The sequence below is a fragment of the Uloborus diversus genome, chromosome 8, assembly GCF_026930045.1.
Source record: "Uloborus diversus isolate 005 chromosome 8, Udiv.v.3.1, whole genome shotgun sequence".
Classification (NCBI taxonomy): Eukaryota; Metazoa; Arthropoda; class Arachnida; order Araneae; family Uloboridae; genus Uloborus; species Uloborus diversus.
In genome coordinates this window covers 158,730,141-158,752,112 of record NC_072738.1, presented here as the reverse complement: position 1 = coordinate 158,752,112, position 21,972 = coordinate 158,730,141, and the positions used below count along the sequence as shown (strand labels likewise).

Sequence of the window (21,972 nt, the reverse complement as noted above, 5' to 3'; positions counted from 1 at the left end):
GTTTATAAATTTATGTTTTTGAGTTGTGATACTGTTTTTTGAGGTGTACGATAATAAATATTTCTACTAACCAATAGGTCTCTTGCATTGAATAAGGATATTGCAATAAATTACCCTCAACACACTTCTCAGATTGCAAATCCCCGATTGGAAGCTTCTATATAATTTTATATATTTCAGTAAATGTTTTTAGAAACTTTCTTACTTTTTTCCCATTTTCAAAATGCATTGGACGAGTTTTTTCATACAACGTTTTTTAGTCATGAAATGAAGAGTTAACTATTTATTCCCCTCCCCCGCACACACATGCAGATAACATACCATCTTTCTAATTTCTAGACTATCTATGTGCATTGCACAATTTGTTGAGGAATAAGAAAAAACGTTATCTCTTTGCTTTTTCGTATTTAAAAACTTTAGTCCGCAGTTTTAATCTCAGTGCTTACTGTTTTGAATTATCTTTAATAAAGTTTGACCACGAAGAAATGACACAAGAACCCAAAGGTAAAACGGGTCGCTTCATTTTGTAATAGGTAGATGAGGGAGAACGCCAGACTTAACTTCCCGCACGTTATCGCCGATTCTACCTATTACAAAACAAAGTGGTCCCTTTCCGCTTCCAGTTCACCCGCCATTTCTTCATGGTAAGCTTAATTAAAGATTTCCACAATATTTTCGTACAATATTCCTTACAATTGTTTTCCCATAACGGGTTTAAAGCGTTGTTTTCTTCGTAAACATAGAGCAGACTTTGAATTTTTCAGTCACAGAAATAATGGACACAAATCTGGTTTTAAGGACAGATCCTTAATGTAAATTTGCTCTCGAATCGATGAACAAAAGGATCATTTTGTTTATTGCACAAAACGGGTTTTCAAGGAGTTGTTCAAGGATAACTTTTTTACATGTCCTCCAAGTTCCGTTTCCAGCTCATATTTACATACAATGCTTGCGTTCGACAAGCTCAACCGGTAGCTACCGGTTAACCGATCAAGTGACAGCTAATGATCACGTGTTTCAATCAGCTAATCAACAGTTTAAAATGGTAACCGGTGCGGTAACCGATAGATGATAGAACGCTGCGGTTAGTAACCGGTTACTCACCGGTCAACCGGTGAGGTTCGTCGACCGCAACTAATTACTGTTTGACCACGGATTGTATGTAACTTGGCAATCGGCAAAGTAAAGACGATTCCATCTGAATGTATCTAGCAGGGAAGAATTAAAAATAGCGATGGGATTTTGATGCACGCGCTTCATAATTTCACTACGGACTTATTTATTTACTGTTTTCATGGAAGTTAAAATAAGTGGAAACAATATGAGTTTCTATGGAAACTACAAAAAGAAAATAAAATGTTTTCATTTCATTCGGAAATTTAAAAGCAAAATAGCGTTAGCTCAAGACTATTCGCAACTCCAATAAACTGTAGGGGGCGCTGCAGCCACTGTCTAATGACGGATGAAAAAGGTTAACCAAACGCATGCCGTAACTTATAACTTGCTTTGACGCTTAGTGAATGACAGCGATTTTTTATCGTGTTTGTGGGAATCTTTCTTTTCTATTCTTCTAAAATTACATTACACCACTAACTGTCTGAAGCCTGTAATTTACCCCAAAGAAAACACGTGGAATGGAATGTTTTCCTCTTTCCTTTAGAATTGTTAATGACCGCAAGGTATCGTATTCGAGCTCTGGAGTTGCGAAAAAACTTCCAAACAAAAAATTGTTTTAAAGAATAATTTTAGGATTTATACATCAGAATAAAACATAAATTAAACTAATTTGAAATAAAATGCTGGATGCGAACATCGTTTTAAGATTTGGACAGCAGCCGAAAAATTCAATTTTCAAACAATTATTAGAATTTTATTTGCTCACCCATATTCAAAATGGCAACAGAAAAAAATACGAGTTCCTGAATAACGTAATGTTAATCAACGTTTGAATTAATATCTCCGCTAATTAAAGTCGTACAATTACGAAATTGGTTCTATTGTTATCATTGGAAAATTTTGAACCGATCGGTATCTCGTTCGACTCTCAATTTGCAGCGATTTTCGAGAAGATCGATCTTCAGATGGACAGACAGACGGACGCAAACAGATTTTAACAGTGTGGACTAGCTGCGTGCCCGGCGTTGCACGAGCTCTGGGGTTGCGAATAATGTAAACAAAATAAATCAATTAATTTTTGAGTAATAATATCCATCGAATATAGTTTTAATTTAAAAATGGCCTTCCCAAAAGGCAATATAAACCCGTCAGTTTCCACCTGATAGTCAGACAGTACGTACCTTCACATTTTTTCAGGTTGTGATTGTACAGCTGTCCTGGTAGACATACACATCGTCCTATATTTGTCGTGAAATTGAAGTTGCAGTCATGTGGGCACAACGTAGCACCCCAACCTTCAGCGCACCATTTCCCTTCTCTGCAAAACCGACCACCGTAAGAATCTCGGCAAAAGCAGTAGATCATTTCATTGATGATCTTGCAGGTGCCACCATTGTAGCACGGATTAGGTTCGCAAGGATCAAAAACTGAAAAGATATTCTAACATTAAAACTTTAACAAAACAAAAGAAATTGAAGAAAATGCATTTGCAGTATAGAACAACCCCCCCCCCCTGGAGATTGTAAAGTACAAAGATAACAAAAATTAATTGTCATTAAATAAGATCGCTACATAAAGGACTGCTGGTCAAAATTATAGGCTCGAAAATGCGAATTTTATTGTAATCATAACTTACCTCAGTTTAGTTTAACTTCATTAAAATATAAGTAATTAAAAATACCCCCTATTCAATATAGCTCATAAACTACATTAAATAACTAATTTAATTAGAATATCTAGCTTGAGAATTTCATCATTACAAGGAATCAGGACAAAAGACAAAAGTGTATCAAAGGTATAACATCCAGGATTACATTACAGTTTTGCTCAAATAAGTCCGTTTAAAGTCATGTAACATTCAGTGTTGCCTGTAGTGATTATAAAATTCTTCATTTTCTGAAATTATTGACAAGCAATAAAAATATGAGTTAAAACTAAAACTTCTTACTTATAAAATTCTAAATTTCTAGTCGTCTCCCCATAAATGCATGGTGGCTAGCATATAAAAGCAGCGATAACAAATTTCGGAAATAATATTATCCGTCGGACCGCACTTTTTACTTCCTTTTACAAAAAAGGAAGTATTGTATTCGTGAAAAAAATTTCACCCAAAAATCGGCCTTAATTTCCATTTTGCTCGGCCCAAATGAATGTAGAGTTTTTTTTTTCAACCCGACCACACGTGGATATATGCCTAGGAACGTACAGACACCCGAAATATCCATTTTGATGATCCCCGAGTTAATTACAACGAGTTTTCTCGTGACGTCTGTATGTACGTATGTATGTGCGTATGTGCGTATGTATGTCGCATAACTCAAGAACGGAATGTCCTAGAAAGTTGAAATTTGGTACGTAGACTCCTAGTGGGCTCTAGTTGTGCACCTTCCTTTTTGGTTGCATTCGGGTGCTTCAAAGGGGGTCTTTTGCCCCTTTTTGGGGGAAATCATTGTTAATTTCGATGTAAAGTCAAGTGGTGTTATAATTTGGCGGACACTTGGCGAGATATCGCCAGTCTTTTTGGTCGCCAAGTCTTGTCGGCAACTTGGCGACAAATTTGTCGATTTTTTTTATTTTTAAATCTGGTTTCAATTTGGCCACTGTTGGTGATATTTAGAGAGAAAACTATTGAATCATACTAAAACTGCCAATAATAAGAAAATAACATTAAATTAGAGTAAAAGGAAGTCATGTGATGCACACATCAGCTCGTTTTTTTTGTTACTCAATTAAGCTTTTGCTTAACTGTTTCTTGTTTCTCAAAAAAGCAAGATGGCTACAGCGTCGACCATATCACCTCTCCAAAGCAGAGGAGATCATAGTTGTTTTGGTGTAATTTAGAATTGAAAAATAGCTATATTAAAGCAGTAATTTACCACACCTAAGCCAAGGCATAGGCATAACGGCAATAGTTTCCAGTCCACAGCAAATGGTATTCTAAACGCATGAATCACACGGTGGTTTATAAAATCCAAAAATCAGTTTTCAAATTTAAGTTCAACTCAGGCATCAAAGAAGCATATTTGTATATTTTGCCACAGCTTTCTGCGTGCAGTCTATTTTACTATTACAAAGTAAGAAAGTGAACAAAGTTGTTTTTGTGTATTCTCGCGTTAGATCCTTCTAGAGTAAAACATATTATTAGGCGGACGAAAATTAGGTAACATTGTTAGCAACTTCTTAGCGCTTTTCTTATTATGCTTTGAGTTATGGATGAAAAGAGAAAAAGTCAAAAACAATGGCGATTTTTAAAAATGATTTGATAAACAGTTTTGCAAAGTTTATTGAGCAATTTTCGAGGACTACAACATGTGGTCCTCCCACATGTGGTAGATCTAAAGTTTGTCCCAAGTTTTAAGACACCTTGGATTTCTAAATGAATATTCCCTAGATCTAAAGATCATGTCCTCCCTAGATCTAAAGATCATGTCCTCCCTAGATCTAAAGATCATGTCCTCCCTAGATCTAAAGTTTTTCCCAAGTTTTAAGACACCTTGGATTTCTAAATAAATCCTCCCCAGATCTAAAGATTATGTCTTCCCTAGATCTAAAGTTTGTCCCAAGTTTTAAGACACGTTGGATTTCTAAATAAATCCTCCCTAGATCTAAAGATCATGTCCTCCCTAGATCTAAAGTTTTCCCCAAGTTTTAAGACACCTTGGATTTCTAAATGAAAACGGCTGCGTAACCTCATTTTATATCAAAAAAATATTCCAGCATAGTAGAATTGTTGTGTTGAACCAAAGTCATTTAGTGCCATCGCGATTTTACTGTAACACCCTTATTTTTTTTTTAATTACATTTTAGGGAAAAAAACCCAAAACAATAAAAAATCATTTATGCTAATGAAAAATACTTACCAGGATTTATTGTAATTTCAGTGGTAACTGGAGTGGTAATAATGACTTCTGAAACAAATAGGTTTGAGTGAGTTCGTTGAATTCACTAACTGTCAAAAGAAATCACACGAAAACTCAACTATCAGCAGAAACAGTTAAAAAAAACACACACGAGTCTTGATAAATCGTTTTCTGGCAAAACTTTGGTAAATATATAGGATACATTTCAAAACTTGTATTACTGGAAATCAAACATTCACTGTAAAAAAATTCCGAAACGTTACTGGTTATTGTCATGGAACGTTTCGTGAATTCAGAGGTTTTCACCTATTTCCCCGCAAAATCAAGTATATTCGCAAAAAAGTTTCCTGAATTGCTAAAAGATGCACGAATGCAGACTTTTCACTGGTGTGAAAAATGTTTTTTGCTACCAGTTTAAAGGTTGACTGAGCGTGTTTATTAAGTGTATCGGCTTCAGTATAATTACGTCCTGTCCGGATTGACTAAGCTCCAAATGGGAGCAAATAAGTCACTGGACAGCTGCAGCGTTGCGAGGCAGGAATTGCATGTAATTCTTCGCGTAGCTTTGGCCATGGTTGCACTAATGCTTCTGGAGCTTTATTGGTAAACCAGGAAGATCTAATCAAATACATTAAACCTATTCAATTTTCTAGAAGGTTAACGACTGGCTTTAACATGGGAGATTCCCAGTATTTCACGAAGGTTACTCAGTTTTATCGGAAAACGTTCCTGGTTTTGTAAGATATGTGACTGGTCGAAATTGGGCACATCAGCTGCCTATTCTTTTCCAGGAACGTTTCTGAATCGTTTTTACACTGTTTTTTGACTAATTTATTTGCGATTGCAGAAGAAAAATACGTCTCATAAAATATTGGATACATATAAATCTCGACATAAAACGTTTTGTATAGAGGGAAAAAGCAAAAAATGTGAATGTTATTTTTGATAGTTACTAGAGACTAAAAAAAAAAAATGGCATCTTTATAATTAAGACATAAAAAAAAGCGTCTCAAAAGATATCGGTTCTTAAAAAAAAACGAAATAATTAAAAAACAAATAAATAAAACCTACTAAATACACGAACAAAAAAAGAAATCTGACTACTAAATTGATGCTACATTCTGTTATGTAAAAAAGCAGAAAAGTAGAATTGAAGATCTTTGAAGATTTCAGATAACTTGCCGATTACTCATATTTTTTACTGAAATTTCCTTCAATGGGATGTGTTTTCCTCAACCTGGAGCTTACCACTTCGGTTTAAAAATTTCATCGCTTAAAAATTCTTACATCTATAAAACGATTTCGATTGGTACTGGACGAATTTTCTGGATGATAGTTAAATGTAACACTAACTCATATCTTGCAGTTACTTATTTAATCAGAAATTCTTTGAATGATATTTGTTATGCTCCTAACGAATTATCAAACTATGATACAATAATGACGATAAGCATAAGCAGTGATAGCAAAATTCAAAAACAATTCTAGAGATGAACTCGTTTTCTTATCTGCATTTGAATGAACGAATGCAACTGAATAATTTTTTCTTAGATGCCCATTTACAGGAAAATTGCAAAAGGGGCAGACTGTGTGGGATAATTTAATGATTGGTAAACCATTAGTGTATCAATGAAAAAACGATATAATTTATTGACAGCCCCAGACTCTTGTAATAATTGTTCCAAAGCAGTCTCTATGGACTTATTCTCTAGCAGCTCTTGGTAATACCTTTGGTTGATGAGAAGTAATTAATGCATTTACTTTTATTATTTTCTCCTTGTCAGAGTATGTATTTAAACCAACAATATAAAATATTAACTCAAGATTGCATGGAGTTCTCTTCAAGGACTTTTCCCTGAAAGAATTAATTTCAACGTACCAGGAGCGTGACGTGCGATCCGCCCAAGCTAACCAAGCTTTTTATATATTTCTCATTATTTTTTATTTCTCAATTTTTTATTGAAATTAAATAATAATATTTTTTATTTTTCAAATATATTTTTTATTTCTCATTTGTATACTCATTATTGAAAAAAGTATGCATTATAAGTTTTTTCTGTTCGTGACTTTCACTGAAAATAAGTTGAAAAACATTTATTAGTAGCTCAAACGACGATTTCCCTGGAAAACGTATCACCTAGGCAAAAAAAAAAAAAAAGAACAAACCACACTGCACCCACACACGAGAGGAAATGAAAGGACGTTGCCATGATAACACAGTGTCGCCGTGACTGTTGTCCAATGATAAGAGACCGCCGTTTGCGCTTCTTCAGATTCAAAACTAAGCACACAGTTCCATGCATGGGGAAATAGATTGTATGAAGTAAGCAGGGTTTGCACATTGATTTTTTCGAGCTAAATTCTGGAAATTTGGATTTTTTAAAAATTAGGTGTTTTGAAAAAAAAAAAAAAAACGAAAATCGTTTGGCTTTTTTTCGATTTCGAATAATTTTAAACATCCTTTCTACAAAATATAACGTTTTTTGGACTAGGATTTGTTTTAAGTTCCTCTTATCTTTTGAAAAATTTCATTTATTATTATTATTATTTATTTATTTATTTATATATATATATTTTTGAGCAATCACGATTGCTTATTGTTCTCACTTGACTGTTTTTGGCGTTACGCTGATTTTATTTTCTCCCCGCCATCCTCTGCAGCATTAACGTCGACCGACTCCTCACGATGCTGCTCCTCTAGCGAAACACGTCTCCAGGTTGCGTCCATATGCTACACACACACTCATGCATGCATACACACACAAACACACACTCACACGCACATACGCACATACCCACACACACATACACACACATACCCACATACTTATGCCTGCACACACACACACACATACACGCCTGTACACAGACACACTCACACTCACACACACATACCCACACACATACATATATATACACACACATACCCACATACACACACATGCCTGCACACACGCAAAAAAACACGTGACGCGAAAAACATAAAATTAATTCAAAATGTCAAAATTCAAATTTTTTTTTTAAACCGTGTTTCCCAACTCCAAAAGCGGTGGCCCACCTTCCGAACGAGAATAAAGTCCTTTAAAGCACCACACCGCTAAACATTTCTATTTCGGAGTCAGCAGCACGTAGGCTCCCCCCTCACCTCCCGTTGTCATTCATGCTTTAGGTATTGTTATTAGAAACCTGTCCCTAGAATATACTCTTTTAAAAACAACTCACTGAATATGGTTTTCAATTCAGTAAATGAATATTTTGCTGCAGGTTAATGAAGAATGTAATCTTTTTCTTTATTACTAATAATTACTAATAATAAAGCTGAAAGTCTCTCTGTCTGTCGGGATCTTTGTCCGGATCTCTGTCTGTCAGGATCCTGTGACGCGCATAGCGCCTAGACCGTTCGGCCAATTTTCATGAAATTTGGCACAAAGGTAGTTTGTAGCATGGGGGAGTGCACCTCGAAGCGATTTTTTGAAAAATCGATGTGGTTCCTTTTCTATTCCAATTTTAAGAACAAAATTATCATAAGATAGACGAGTAAATTACAAAATTATTATGACATGGAACCGTAACATGGGCACAAGCCAATTGGCGAGAAAATTCACCATACATTATTTATAAATATACAGGCGAACCGAAAGACCTATTAATTTTTCTATTACGGGCAAAGCCGTGCGGGTACCACTAGCTCATTTATAAATGAACTGCTAAGTTAAATAAAGGATTTGCCTCGAGAAACTAAACTTGATGAAACGCTGTATATTTTCGCCCCCAGTTTCAGTAATCATCTGTTGTCTTAATGTGTTGCTTATATGCACTTCTAATGTATTTTGGTAATTTATCAGTATTATGTTTTACATACTTGTCCTTGCTGCAGAAAAAATGTTCTATTCAACATGACAGTTACTAGAATTAACAAGCTGAAGCCACAAGCCACTACCCGGGTTCTATTCCAGGGTTGGGCATGGTTGATTCAGCCGTTCATCCCTTTAATGGGTCGATAAAATGAGTACCAAGCGTGTTTGGGAACCAAACATTGGGTCTTAAGCGTTTGGCTGACCACCTAACCGGAACATCTGCCTTGCACGCCAGAGCCCCTGCACTGTAAAAAAATTCCGAAACGTTACTGGTTATTTTCGTGGAACGTTTCGTGATTTCGGAGGTTTTCACCTAATTCCCCAAAAAATCAAGTATCTTCGCAAAAAAGTTTCCTGAATTCCTAAAAGATGCACGAATGCAGATCTTGAACTGGTGTGAAAAATATTTTTTGCTACCAGTTCAAATATTGACGGAGCGTGTTTATTAAGTGTATCGGCTTTAGATTGTTTATGGCCCTTCCGGCTTGACTAAGCTTCCAATGGGAGCAAATAAGTCACTGGAAAGCTACAGCGTTGCGAGGCAGGAATTGCAGGCGAGGAATATGCTTGGTTCTTGATTGCAATTTTCGCGTAGCTTGGCCATGGTTGCTCTAATATTTCTGGAGCTTTCTTGGTAAATCAGGAAGGTTCACGACTGGCTTTAATAGGAGATATTTCTTAATATTTGAGAAAGGTTACTGGTTTTTGTAAGATATGTTACTGGCTGAAATTGGGCACAACAGTTGCCTATTATTATCCAGGAACGTTTCTGAATCGTTTTTACAGTGTGGTCATAAAAACGGATTTGGACACAGTATGCCTTGGCCTCACGGGCTGTCATTGCCACTGGGTTTGGTTTATATATATAATCTATATATATAATCATAGTCACACAGAGCTAGAGGGTTAAGGGAATTCCTCCTTCCCTTGCAAATGAGAAGCACTCTAAAGTAAAACAATTGCGTAAAAAAGAATAGTAAAGTATGAATGAATACCTGTTGCATTTGTTGAGTTGTATTCTTCTGTATCAGTCATGTTGACGATAGTTGGCGTTGTTGGGTTAGTTGAATTCATATCATCTGTTATATTATCATTTGAAATCGTTTCAGTGGTTATATTTGCCTCAACGGTTACGAATGTTGAGGTGGTATTTACGTTGGAACTAGTGGTTGTATTCTGAAGTTGGTCCACTGTTGTTTGATTAATTGTTTCGCTGTTGGTCTGTCGGGTAAAATCTGTTGAAGTACCTGTGAAACGAGTTGTGTTGCTCGCAATCGGCGAATGAGATTGCGTGTGAGAATAAGTTGTTAAAGTTGACTGTTCAGTTGTTGAGTTCAAACCCCTTGTTGAATCAGTTCTGGTGATCGTAGTTTCGGAATTGGTAACGGAGTACTTCGTATCTCCGGTTACTGTAATTGTTTCAGTTTCAGCCGTCGTAGGAGTAGCATCAGCTGCAATATATAAATTAACAACCATTTAAGAATACTAGGTAAAAGCAAACTGGGTTTCATAAGAAAAAAAAATATTTTTTTTTCTGAGATATTCTTAAAATATTAGGGGTGTTCAAATTACAGTGCTGGCCAAATTATTAGACTAAAACTGTTTTAAAAGCAAATTCTTTATTCATTACATAACCATAGACACATTAACAAACAGTGAAATAATTATCTAATATTTAGTATGCATTCCCTTGTTCTTGATGAACATTTTAAGTCTTTTTGGAATACTTTTCACAAGGTTTACACCATTTCCTAACTTTTTAAAAAAGGAGGTAAAAAATTGTTTATACTCATTATTATATAAACTCACATACACATACTCACTAATTACCTTAAACTAACTTTAAATATAACAGAACACACTAATAGAAAGAACTAGTGAACTGTTTAAGCTGATTGAAGTCATGTTCCTTGTAAGTAGATAAACAAAGAACATAAACAAAGCAGACAGTGCTGCCACCTACAAACATTAAATTATGCTAAAATAGCGTAATAATGAGTGTACAGTATGTACTGTACTTTAACAGTAAAATAAACAGTATTTTAGTGCAAATAGTGTACAAAAAAAAAACGTCTTTAGTCTAATAATTTGGCCAGCACTGTAAAGCGGATCAAACAATACTGTGGTCTGAATGAAGACTGTATTCAAAGTATACACTATAGGCTTGAACACCAAACTCCCATTCATTAACTGACAGAAGGATTTCTTATTCCCGGAGTTTTTGTGACTGTGACGAGACTTAATCATTCACAGTGTTCTTGACTTTGTCGTCCGACTTGAAGCGCTTCAACAATAACACATGGACTTTTCCGGGTTGTAGACGCTAATGTTGGAAGACGGTCAATGGATGTTCAAGTTCCTCTTTTGTTGCATTTCTTGAGCTCAGGAGAATCATCAACTCCGATGTGTATTGTGAGACACTTCAAAGCCTATGCAGGTTCATCAAGAACATAAGACCAGGGCTGCTCAAGGAGGGTGATTTTGCTCCTCAATGATGCACACCACCTCAGGTGTCCAGGATCACCACACAAGCAGCACTGGCCACCTGGATGGTGGTTTTTAAGTGGGAACAGCTTAAACATCACCCTTACAATCTCAGACAAGTTGCTCTGCGATTTTCATGTTTTGATCCATTGAAAAAACATTTAAAAACACTTCAACTCGGACGACGAACTTAAGAACACTGTGAAGGGCTGGGTCTTGTCACGGCCACGGAAATTCTGGGAATGAGAAATCCTTCGGTTATTTAAGCAGAGGAATAGTGGTGCTCAGGCCTATGGTGCATACTTTTAATAAGGCCTTCATTAAGACTCACAGTGTCGTTTGGTACTTTTTCATTTGAACCACTCTTAAGAAGTTAGAATATTTATTAAAAAGACTGTGAATGAACTTGCTATATCAGTAAAGATATTTTGTTTGCTTCAAACAAATTTAACCTAAAGAATTCCAGTTGCATCATCTTACTAATATGACTGGATACTTTTATTATCTAGTAAACTTTGTAAAAGCTTTCCAATTTTGATTTGCAAAGCACTTAACGCATTTATCCGTCTCTGACACGCGATAGTTAATAGCAAATATTCACGTGCCAGAAAACTTGAACGGAATAAGAAACACTGCAAAGTACAATGCTTAACTAATATCATACAATGGCGAACAGTTAAATTAGAAAACATGTCTGAATGAAAAACTAGCTTTGCTATTTCAGACTCAAAATTATTTTTAAAAAAATGTGGAAGTTGTGATTAAGTTGCAGGTTAATTATAGTTCCGTAATAGACTGGCTATAACTTGGTGAAAGAACAGACATACTTGTGTTTGTGGGGTTTGTCTGTGATTCTGTAGCTAAGGACACGGAGGTTGACCCTTCAGTCTCGTTTAATGTCGATGGCAATCTGGTAGTAGTTCCAGAAGAACTGGACGGAAAAAGAACAGCTGCAAAACATAAGTTTTAACTATCACATGATGCATAGTTGAATAAAAGTCATGTCTGAAAGAAAATACAGCTTTACTAGTTACACTGTAAAAAAATTCCGAAACGTTACTGAGTATTTCCTTGTAACGTGTCGGGATTTCAATGGTTTTTATCCACTTCTTGGAAATATCAAGTATCATGGTCAAAAAGTTTCCTGAATTGCTACAAGTTGCACGAATGAACACTTCTCACTGGTGTAAAAAATATTTTTAGCTCCCAGTTTAAAGCTTAACTTTGCGTATTTATAAAGTGAATCGGCTTCAGGTTACTTACAGCTCGTCCATGCTGATAAAGCTCCCAAAGGGAGCGAATAAGTATGGACTACGCTGCTTTGCAAGAGTTGCAGGCGTGAAAAATTCTCGATATCTGCTTGCAATTCTGGTTTAGCCTAGGCCATGCTTGCAATGCCGCTTATGGAAATTTCTTAATGAATCAGGAAGGGGGCAGGCAATTATCCTATACCTTCTAAAGTTTACTCTACAGTTTCAGAGATACAACTGGCTTCAAACGGGAAGATTTCTAAATTTTTAAGGAGGTTTCCGAGAGAATTTCCGGAAGGTTACTGAATATTAGCGGAAAACGTTCCTGGTTTTCGCAAGATATGTTACTGATAGAAATTGGGCACATCAGCTGCCCATTATTTGCCAGGAACGTTTCTGAATCGTTTTTACAGTGTAAGATTCAAACTCATTTGTTGAAAAGTGTGAAAGTTGTGATCATACTGCGGGTGAATTTTGGTTCCGTTATAGAAGGGATATACTATAACTATTGGAGATAAACAGACATACTTGTGCTGGCAGGGGTTGTCTGCGATTCTGTAACTACGCCTTCGGAAGGAGATTGAGCAGTTTCGGTCTTTCTGGAAGGCATTTCGGTAGTAGTTCCAGCAGACGAAGACGGGATAACATATGCTGCAAAACACAGTTTATAACTATTGAAAAATAATGAAAAACTGAAAAAAAAAATCTAAATGAAAGAGCATGTGTGATGTCACATCGTCAGAATAAACAAACGTACAAGGTGATTATAATTAAAGTTAAGAGAAAAAACGATATAAATTCTAAAACTACTCGTCAGAAGAACTTAATATTTCTCCAGAACAATCGTGAAGACATGGAACTTTGTTTGGTGACAGAAAAATAATTCCGAAATCAGCAACTCAGAGCTATGCTGACAAAAGTTCAAATATTCGCTATTTTCCCTTTTGTTAGTGCATAGTATTTTGTTAGTGCATTAGAAGCCTATTTCCGCATGGAGCCATGTGAACATAATACTTGGGGTTGGTACGGTGGTGATTGGTGGAGTTTAAATAAATAAAACTAAATCCTTTCTAATTTTTTACCAGGATTAAACGAGCGAGTGTCTCCTCCTTTGCATGCACCATAAAAAGTTTTGCCCCTTTCCTTTAAAATGACCGCAGCGTGACTTAAGTCCGTCTGGTTCTGATTTTTTTCTAAACCATGCTGTGCAGCAGCACTTACCAGGGCTACTAGTATTATCTCTTGCTTCAAGACAGAGGAGAGGTTCACCTACAATTTGTACTGGTTATCTCCAAATTTTTAATTTTGCGAATTTCACCTTCAATCGGTAGCGGAATAAGGTGAAGGGCATATCAAATAACTTATGTAACCATCCGTAAGGCGTTCGGTTATTTTTTTCTTGGATTCAGTTCATTTGTCTCCTCATACTTCTATAACAACTATGATTGTAATCATGTAATCTTGCCATTTTTCATTAAGCCTTGGAATCCATTATTTCTTTCTGGCTAGCAAAATTTTCGTCTCCTGAGTTTCACAACTGATTCAATGGCACTACTTTGACCGCGCCATCTATTAACATATTTTGCAATTATTCCACTTCTTTGCCAAAAAAATTTCCATGACCTCAGGACTGTTTTGGTTAAATATCAAGTCATTCTAAACAGTAGTTTTAAAGTTACAGGCTTTTGAAATCACCTAAAACTTTTAAGCAGGGAGCAAGATGCAGAGTATCTTTAAAATTAGTCACTCTTCATATTTTGTAACACAATATACAAAAATTTCATATCCGAATGTCGTGGCTATCATAATTTATTTGCAAATACTTGAACAAGGCTTAGCTCTCGAATCGAATGTCAGAAAAAATGGCGTGTCCTCTAAACGGGTTCTAGCTAGGGTTTCCAGTCTCGCGCCAATCTCAGTCCCGCGGGATTTCGGGATTGTGAGAAGCCAATCCAGCGGGATCGCGGGATTGACTTTATTCTTCCAGAAGTTAAGTTGTCTAATAAAAAATGTTATGCATTTTAGGAAGGACTGCTTTTGTTACATAAATTAATCGTTGTCTCGAATTCCGTTCACCAATTGTAGAGTAGTGGAGACCGGGGCAAGATGACTAGGCTAATAATTTTGGTAGTTTATTAATTTATTTTTAAGGATAATAAAATTTCCTTTACATGAGCCGTTAGAGTGGTCCTTTGTAGTATTAAATATAGTAACATTTAATTTTTCAAATGAAATAAATGAAGGATATTTTTATTTTTTCATAACCTTAACAAATCGTCATCTTGCCCCAGTACTGATGCAAGATGACTTTGTCCTCGGAGCAAGATGACAACACTGAAAAAGGTTGAACACATTTTATTTTTTCAATACATTACATAGTTTAACAAATTTTTACTGTGTTTATACATCTCACAAAGCATCAAATTAAGTGTAATGAATTGCAAAGTAATATTGAAGTGTTTAATTGTGCAGCTATCAATAGTCACAAATAAAAATGCCATTTTCATAATTGGAACATTCTTCACGCCACCACTCTTGGCATTGCAGCACTAGAACCATTCTTCTGTTGGAGGGTCACAATATTCTTTTTTACAAGCAGGACTTGTAAAGAAGTATTGTCATCTTGCCCCGTGTTTCGACCCGTCATTTTGCCCCGGACTGCCTGTTTGAAAGGATTCGTCTTCATTGCCATAATGAAAGACAATTAATTCACGTTTATTCATGGTAATAGGCAGTATATAAACTAAGTTACTCATAAATACTAAAGAGAAACAGTCTATCATTCCTGCATCTTTAGCAGAGCTTATTTACACATGCATGAAAGCTATAACGTGGCAGCGGTAACCAATCAGAGCTTCAGAACTAACACAAATATGACAATTTCAGCGTGTTTAAACTATTGCTGAACTAACAGCCGATAAGAGAGCCAGTAGTATCCAGTTGATGCTGTTTCCTAGTGGAAAACGGAAAAATTAAGACATTCGTCATCTTGTCTGGCTCGTCATCTTGCCCGGTCTCCCCTACTACAAAGTCGCATCTCAATTAGCGACTATCGTTCGGTACGCAAAAGTGTACTGTAAAAAAGTTTAATGCGTCTTAGCAAACGCTTGTATAGCAAATATTGTAGAGCAAAAATAATGGGCTTGATGAGAACGCGTGATGTGACTACATTGCAGTTGGTTTTACTGAGATTAAATAATTGTGGACATGTAGCAAAAGATGTCTATTCTTCTCTTTTCTAACTTCACCACCTTCTAAGATAGATTTTTCTTTTCGTATGGGGAATATCATGTTAGATATTTTTGCTCATGAACTTCAAATTTTGACAAAAACTACGCCTGTTTAATATGTGTAACTTGCCTTGTTGCTTCATTAATGTTGGTCATTGCATTAGTGCATTTGATTCGTTACAGCAGAGGGTGAACGCTGACTAGGTAACACTCTCAGCAGTAAAAGTTTTGAATAATTTCGTTAGTTTGACCTCTCACTTTAAGGACACAATCGAAAACTTCAACAGCCTACACTGTAAAAAAAATCCGAAACGTTACTGAGTATTTCCAAGTAACGTTTCAGGATTTCTATAGTTTTTATCCACTTCCTGGAAAAATTAAGTATCATTGTCAAAAGGTTTCCTGAATTGCTACAAGTCGCACGAATGCAGACTGTTGGGAAAAATATTTTTCGCTCCCAGTTTAAAGATTAACTGAGCGTATTTATAAAGTGTATCGGCTTCAATTTGATTACGGCTCGTCCAGTCTGATAAGGCGTCCAAAGGGCGAAAATCAGTCTAGAGACTATGTAGCTCTGTAATAAGACGAATCAAAATCTTGGTACTTACCTGCAATTTCGTCTTAGCTATGGCCATGTTTGCAATACTGCTTTCCTGGAAACGCAGGAAGGTGCCGAGCTATAGTATTATTCCTACTAGGTTTACTGTAAAGTTCCAGAGACACGACTGGCTTCAAACAGAGAGATTTCTGAATATTGCAGGAGGCTTCCAGGATAATTTTAGAAAATTTACTGAATTTAAACGGAAAACGTTCCTGGTTTTTGTAGGATATGTTAATGGAAGAAATTGGGCACATCAGCTGCCCATTATTTTCCAGGAACGTTTCTGAATCGTTTTTACAGTGTGCAACATAATTTTCAAGGTACCACCCACATTTATATCATTAGTTTCACGGTGACAAAGATATCGGCAGGCACTTTCTACAGGTTAGAGAGCATAAATAAAAAATAATGTTAGGTCTTTCCTTGCTTTCTTCTGCGGGAAAAAAAATATTGTGCACTTTTAGTAAGTTAAAGGTTTCGAGCAATTGTTTTGAGGATTATAGAAGCGTTTAAACATTACATTAAGGCTACTCCAGCGGATTTTGCACTCTGTAATGCCCTTTTTCAGTTTCTTCTAAGCCCAATTTTCTGCGTTTCAGCATTTAATGCGGGTTTTCGAAAAGCCTTATAATTACTTTCTTTTACAAAAAAGGAAGTATTGTATTCGCAAAAAAATTTTCACTCAAAAATCGGCCTTAATTTCCATTATGCTCACCCCCAAATGAATGTTGAGTTTTTTTTTTTCGACCCGACCAAACGTACATATGAACCTACACTGTAAAAACGATTCAGAAACGTTCCTGGAAAATAATGGGCAGCTGATGTGCCCAATTTCTTTCAGTAACATATCTTGGAAAAACCAGGAACGTTTTCTGCTAAAAGTCAGTAACCTTTCTGAAATTAACCTTGAAACTTTATGAAGACGTGCGAAATCTGCCCTGTTAAAGCCAGTCATGTCTCTAGAACCTTCTAGAAAAAATAAGTAGGTTTAGCGTATTCGATTATAACCTTCCAAACTTACCAAGAAGGCTCCATAAAAACCAGAGCGACCACGGCCGAAGCTATGCAAGAGGGAACCAAACATAGCTCTTGCCTGCAATTCCTAACTTGCAAAGCTATAGCTATCCATTGACATTTTCGCTCTCATTAGAAGCTTAGTCAATCTGGACAGGCCGTAAGCAACCTTACGCCGATACTCTTAATAAACACGTTCATTCAATCTTTAAACTGGTTGCTAAAAATATTTTCCACAACAGTGAAAAGACCGCACGCGTGCAACTTGTAGCGATTCAGGAAACTTTTTTGTGATGATACTTGTTTTTACGGGGAAATAGGTGAAAACGTGAGAAATCCCGAGACGTTTCATGGAAATAACCAGTAACGTTTCGGAATTTATTTACAGTGTAAGAACGCATAGACGCAAGAAATATCCATTTTGAAGTTTCCCGAGTTAACTACAACGGGTTTTCTCTTGACTTCTCTATGTAGGTATGTATGTGCGTATGTGCGTATGTATGTCGCATAACTCAAGAAAGGTATGTCCTAGAAAGTTGAAGTTTGGTACATAGACTCCTTGTGGGGTCTAGTTGTGCACCTTCTTTTATGGTTGCATTCGGGTGTTTCTAAAGGAGTCTTTTGCACCTTTTTGGGGGTAAACCATTGCTAATTTCGATGCAAACTAAAGTGGTGCAATAATTCGGCGGACACTTGGCGATATATCGCCAGTTGTTTGGTCGCCAAGTTTTGCCGCCAACTTGGCGACAAATCTGGCGATTTTTTTAAAAATCTGGTTTAAATGTGGCCATTGTTAGTGATATTTAAAGAGTTAGAGAGAGAATCCCATTAAAATTGCAATAATAAGGAAATAACATTAAATTGGTGTAAAAAGAAGTCGTGTGATGCACACATCAGCTCGTTTTTACGCGTTTTTGCAATTGCTGAATGTATGAACACTAAACCTCGAATGAGAATATCAATTCATTCTCAGAAAATACGCTCATTTTATTGTTTTCTTGAATTGTAAATTCACCGTTCAACATATGAGCCAAAGTTTTTCTTGCTCTTCTAGCAGATATACAGGAAGGTGATTAAAACTACAAATGATACTAGTAAAAATATTCGTCTTATGGAAGACAAAAATTGGGAAGCGTTTGCATGGAAAATCTTCGTGGGATTGCAAATCCGCGGGATTCTGCTCTTAATCCCGCTAAATACCGTGTGTGATCCCGTGGAATTCGAGTTTTGCAACCCTAGCTCAATCAGCTACTGGTTTGAAGTTAATTTCTGCTTTATGGGAGGAGCGAGCAAAACTTATTTTCTCTGTTTTTTTAAAAAACATTTATTTTATTTTAACATTAAACGCAAAGTCATGCAAATTCAAACTTGACCCCTATTTTCTGATACAAATAGTATTTATTCAAAAACTTAGTTCAGTTGCAACATTTTATTCCCTTGTAAACAGTAAACATTAAACAAAAAAAAAAAAAAAAAGGAAATTGTCACATTATCTAAAACGTATTTTCGAAGTTGAATCTAATGAAAAAGCAAAATGTCCATGCCTTTATAGTACATCCTACTCTAAGGAAAATGAACATGAAATTCAACTGCTCATTTTTATGCATAACTTTGAAATAAATTGTTAAAAAAGCAGATATTTTAACTGTACTCCAAATATTATGGATGGCAGCTATAGCACTTTAACTAGTATAATTAGGAAAACAATGGTTTTGGCATTAGTAGATGCATATTTTTTTGCTTAATTATAAAACAGCAAAACGATGCAAGTAACGCACGTAATACATCTTACGCTTCAGTAACATTTCAGGATAAAGAATACCTTATTTTCAGTGAGTTACCGCCCTATAGCCAGGGTCAAGGTCGAAAAATACATTAAATACACCGCCAGCTCAGTCACTCCATCCGAGGATTGCAGTTCAGGATGGTCCTCGGATGGAATGACTGAGCTGGCGGTGTCTTTCATGTAAAGAATACCTTGATAGAAATTCGGCGTCGCAAATTTGTATTTTGAAGCTGCGAATAACTCAGGGGTGCCCACCTGGGGTGGGGAGTGTTTCCCCCTTTTTTGGACAAGGTCTTTGCGATTTTTAGGGAGTTGCTCTCTTGCTCTTAGGGGGGTGGGCACCCCTGGGTAATTGAAGGGTGTAGCTGCAAAATTATGCATGTCTAATTCCGATTTTACAGAAAAAGGTTTTTTTTCTGTAAAATTGGGGCCACTGCTCCTCCGATTCTTCCGTCAGCTCAAAAGATTGTCCTCGAAGACGACTGAAGAGCCGTCCCAAGACTGATGGAGTGGCCTGGAAGAGAGGGTTGAAACCTTTGTATACTGGTACTGGTAGACAGCCAGAGAGTTTCAACCCTTAATGGTTTCAACAAAACAGGAACATTTATTGTAATTCAAATCCATTTGTAGTGGCAGGTTTGTGCATTTTTCGCATATTTTCGGAAAGGGGGGGGGGATACTTACATTTGCAGCCATTGGGAACGGAAAGTAACTATAGGTGGCGCTATAATTAGGATAAAAAATGAAACCAGCTTGTCTGCTACAGTGTTCTGCTATAGTATGAAGCTAGCAATGAATCCTTACATTTCTACTTGTTTTTAGTGATAATCTTGCCTTGTTTTCATATTTTGGGCTTGGTTTGTAAAGATGTGTTTATTCTCAATGCATCAATTATTCATAAACTGTAGATTTATTGGTTTTCTTTTCCTATTTTGATTTTTCGTTTTAGTATTTGTTGCACGTCCATTCTTTGATTCTTTACTACAATCATTTCATATCTTTTTCCATTTCTATTTTTAACTTAGATCTATAATTGTCTACTGTCTTCCCTTTGTCACTGTTGGCATTTATTTCTACACAGGAAGATTGCATATTATTATTTGCACTGATTGATCTAATTGTTTTCGTGCCAATAAATACCAAGTTTCCTTTAAAAATGTAGCTAGAACATGCTTTTATCATAGCAGATCGTAGTAATGTAGCAAATACTACTCAAGGTCAGTTTCCTGAGTAGTTTACGCTGCAAAATATTCTCGTATTTCACATTGTCACACTTGGATCACTAGGATGATCGTAAGTAGTATCGAGTGACAAGATAAGTTTTCTTATGATGCCTTTTTCATATTTATTAGAAAGATTAACGGTTAAACAAGAGTTTCTACAAATATAACAGGTTGAGAGCTTTTCATTTTCGTTCAGTAAGTTAAAATACATGAATGACATTTTTTTCCTTTGTTTAAAAGTTTAACGCGCCGAACAACGGGCAATCGCCATCGTTTCCTATTTAGGTTCTCTCGCCAGATGGCGCGTTGGTTACTTTCAGTTCCCATTACGCTTCAGTTTCAATTGTGAAAACATCTATTGAGATTTATGAGGACACTGCCACGGAAATATCAATGTTATTGAACTCATGAGATACTGTTTGCTTTGGAATTAGAGGGGAAAAAACTACTATTGAGAGGAATATTATTTCATGCACTTGTTCATAAGTGCCACCAGTATTGTGGAGGCAGTTACCACAATCTCCAGGAAACGATTTTTTTTCATCGATCTTTGTATGTTCTAGATTCATCACTGAGAAAATTTGCTGTTTCCCTTTTGTTATAATTTTATGGGATTAGTACAATGTAAAAAAAAAATCCTAAACGTTACTGATTATTTTCATGGAACGTTTCGGGATATCACGGGTTTTCAATTATTTCCCCATAAAATCAAGTATATTTTCCAAAACGTTTCCCGAATTGCTACAAGTTGCACAAATGCAGACATCTCACTGCTGTGAAAAGTATTTTTTAGCTCTCAGTTTAAAGTTTCACCGAACGTATTTGTTAAGTGCGTTGGCTTCAGTTCGATTACGGCCCGTGCAGATCGACTAAGTTCCCAATGAGAGCGGATCTTGGATTCCGGGCCTTTGCAAAAATTGCAGTCGAGTTAAATTCTTGATTTTTTCTTGCAATTCTGTTTTAGCTTTGGCCATGTTTGCAACAATGCTTTTGGATTCCTCGGTAAATCGGGAAGGATCCAAGCTGTTATATTATACCTACCTAAGTTTACTCTGAAAATTCCAGAGACACGACAGGTTTTAAGACAGAAAGATTTTTGAATTCTTCAGGAGGGACTTCCAGGAAGATTTCAGGTGTGTTACTGAATGTTTCAGGAAAGATTCCTATTTTTGGCAAGATATGTTACTTGCTGTTAAAAAACACCGCACTGGTAAAAAAGCACACATGGTCATGGATAGGATCTGTTCTCAGAATGCAGGCAATTGACCCAACAAGAACTGCTCTCACGTGGACATTTTATGGCAAGAAAAAGCGCGGTCGTTCAAAACTAACCTGGCGTCAGATGGCCATACAAAAATGAAATGCCGTTAGTTTGCCAAGCAGGGAGGAGTGCCATGGAGGCGGCATTAAATCGGTAGGGATGGAATGCCACACTAGCAGCCTCATGTGGCGCTAGTGCGTTAAGAAAACCAAGTCAAGTCATGGTACTTGCAGAAATTGTGTACATTAGCTGCCCATTGATTTCCAGTTACGTTTCTGAATTGTTTTTAC

At 36.3% G+C, this 21,972-nt stretch overlaps 1 protein-coding gene across 1 annotated transcript in view; it reads right to left on the bottom strand.

The window, feature by feature from the left end:
- The window catches only part of LOC129228707 (neurogenic locus notch homolog protein 1-like), a 206,080-nt gene that overhangs the window by 43,157 nt on the left and 140,951 nt on the right, over positions 1-21,972 (bottom strand). Inside the window, exons 10-13 of the mRNA XM_054863390.1 lie at positions 13,096-13,218; positions 12,145-12,267; positions 10,174-10,284; positions 2,298-2,543 (exon numbers count right to left, since the gene is read on the bottom strand). Of these exons, the coding sequence (XP_054719365.1) occupies positions 2,298-2,543; positions 10,174-10,284; positions 12,145-12,267; positions 13,096-13,218 (603 nt within the window). The remainder of the gene's footprint in view (positions 1-2,297; positions 2,544-10,173; positions 10,285-12,144; positions 12,268-13,095; positions 13,219-21,972) is intronic.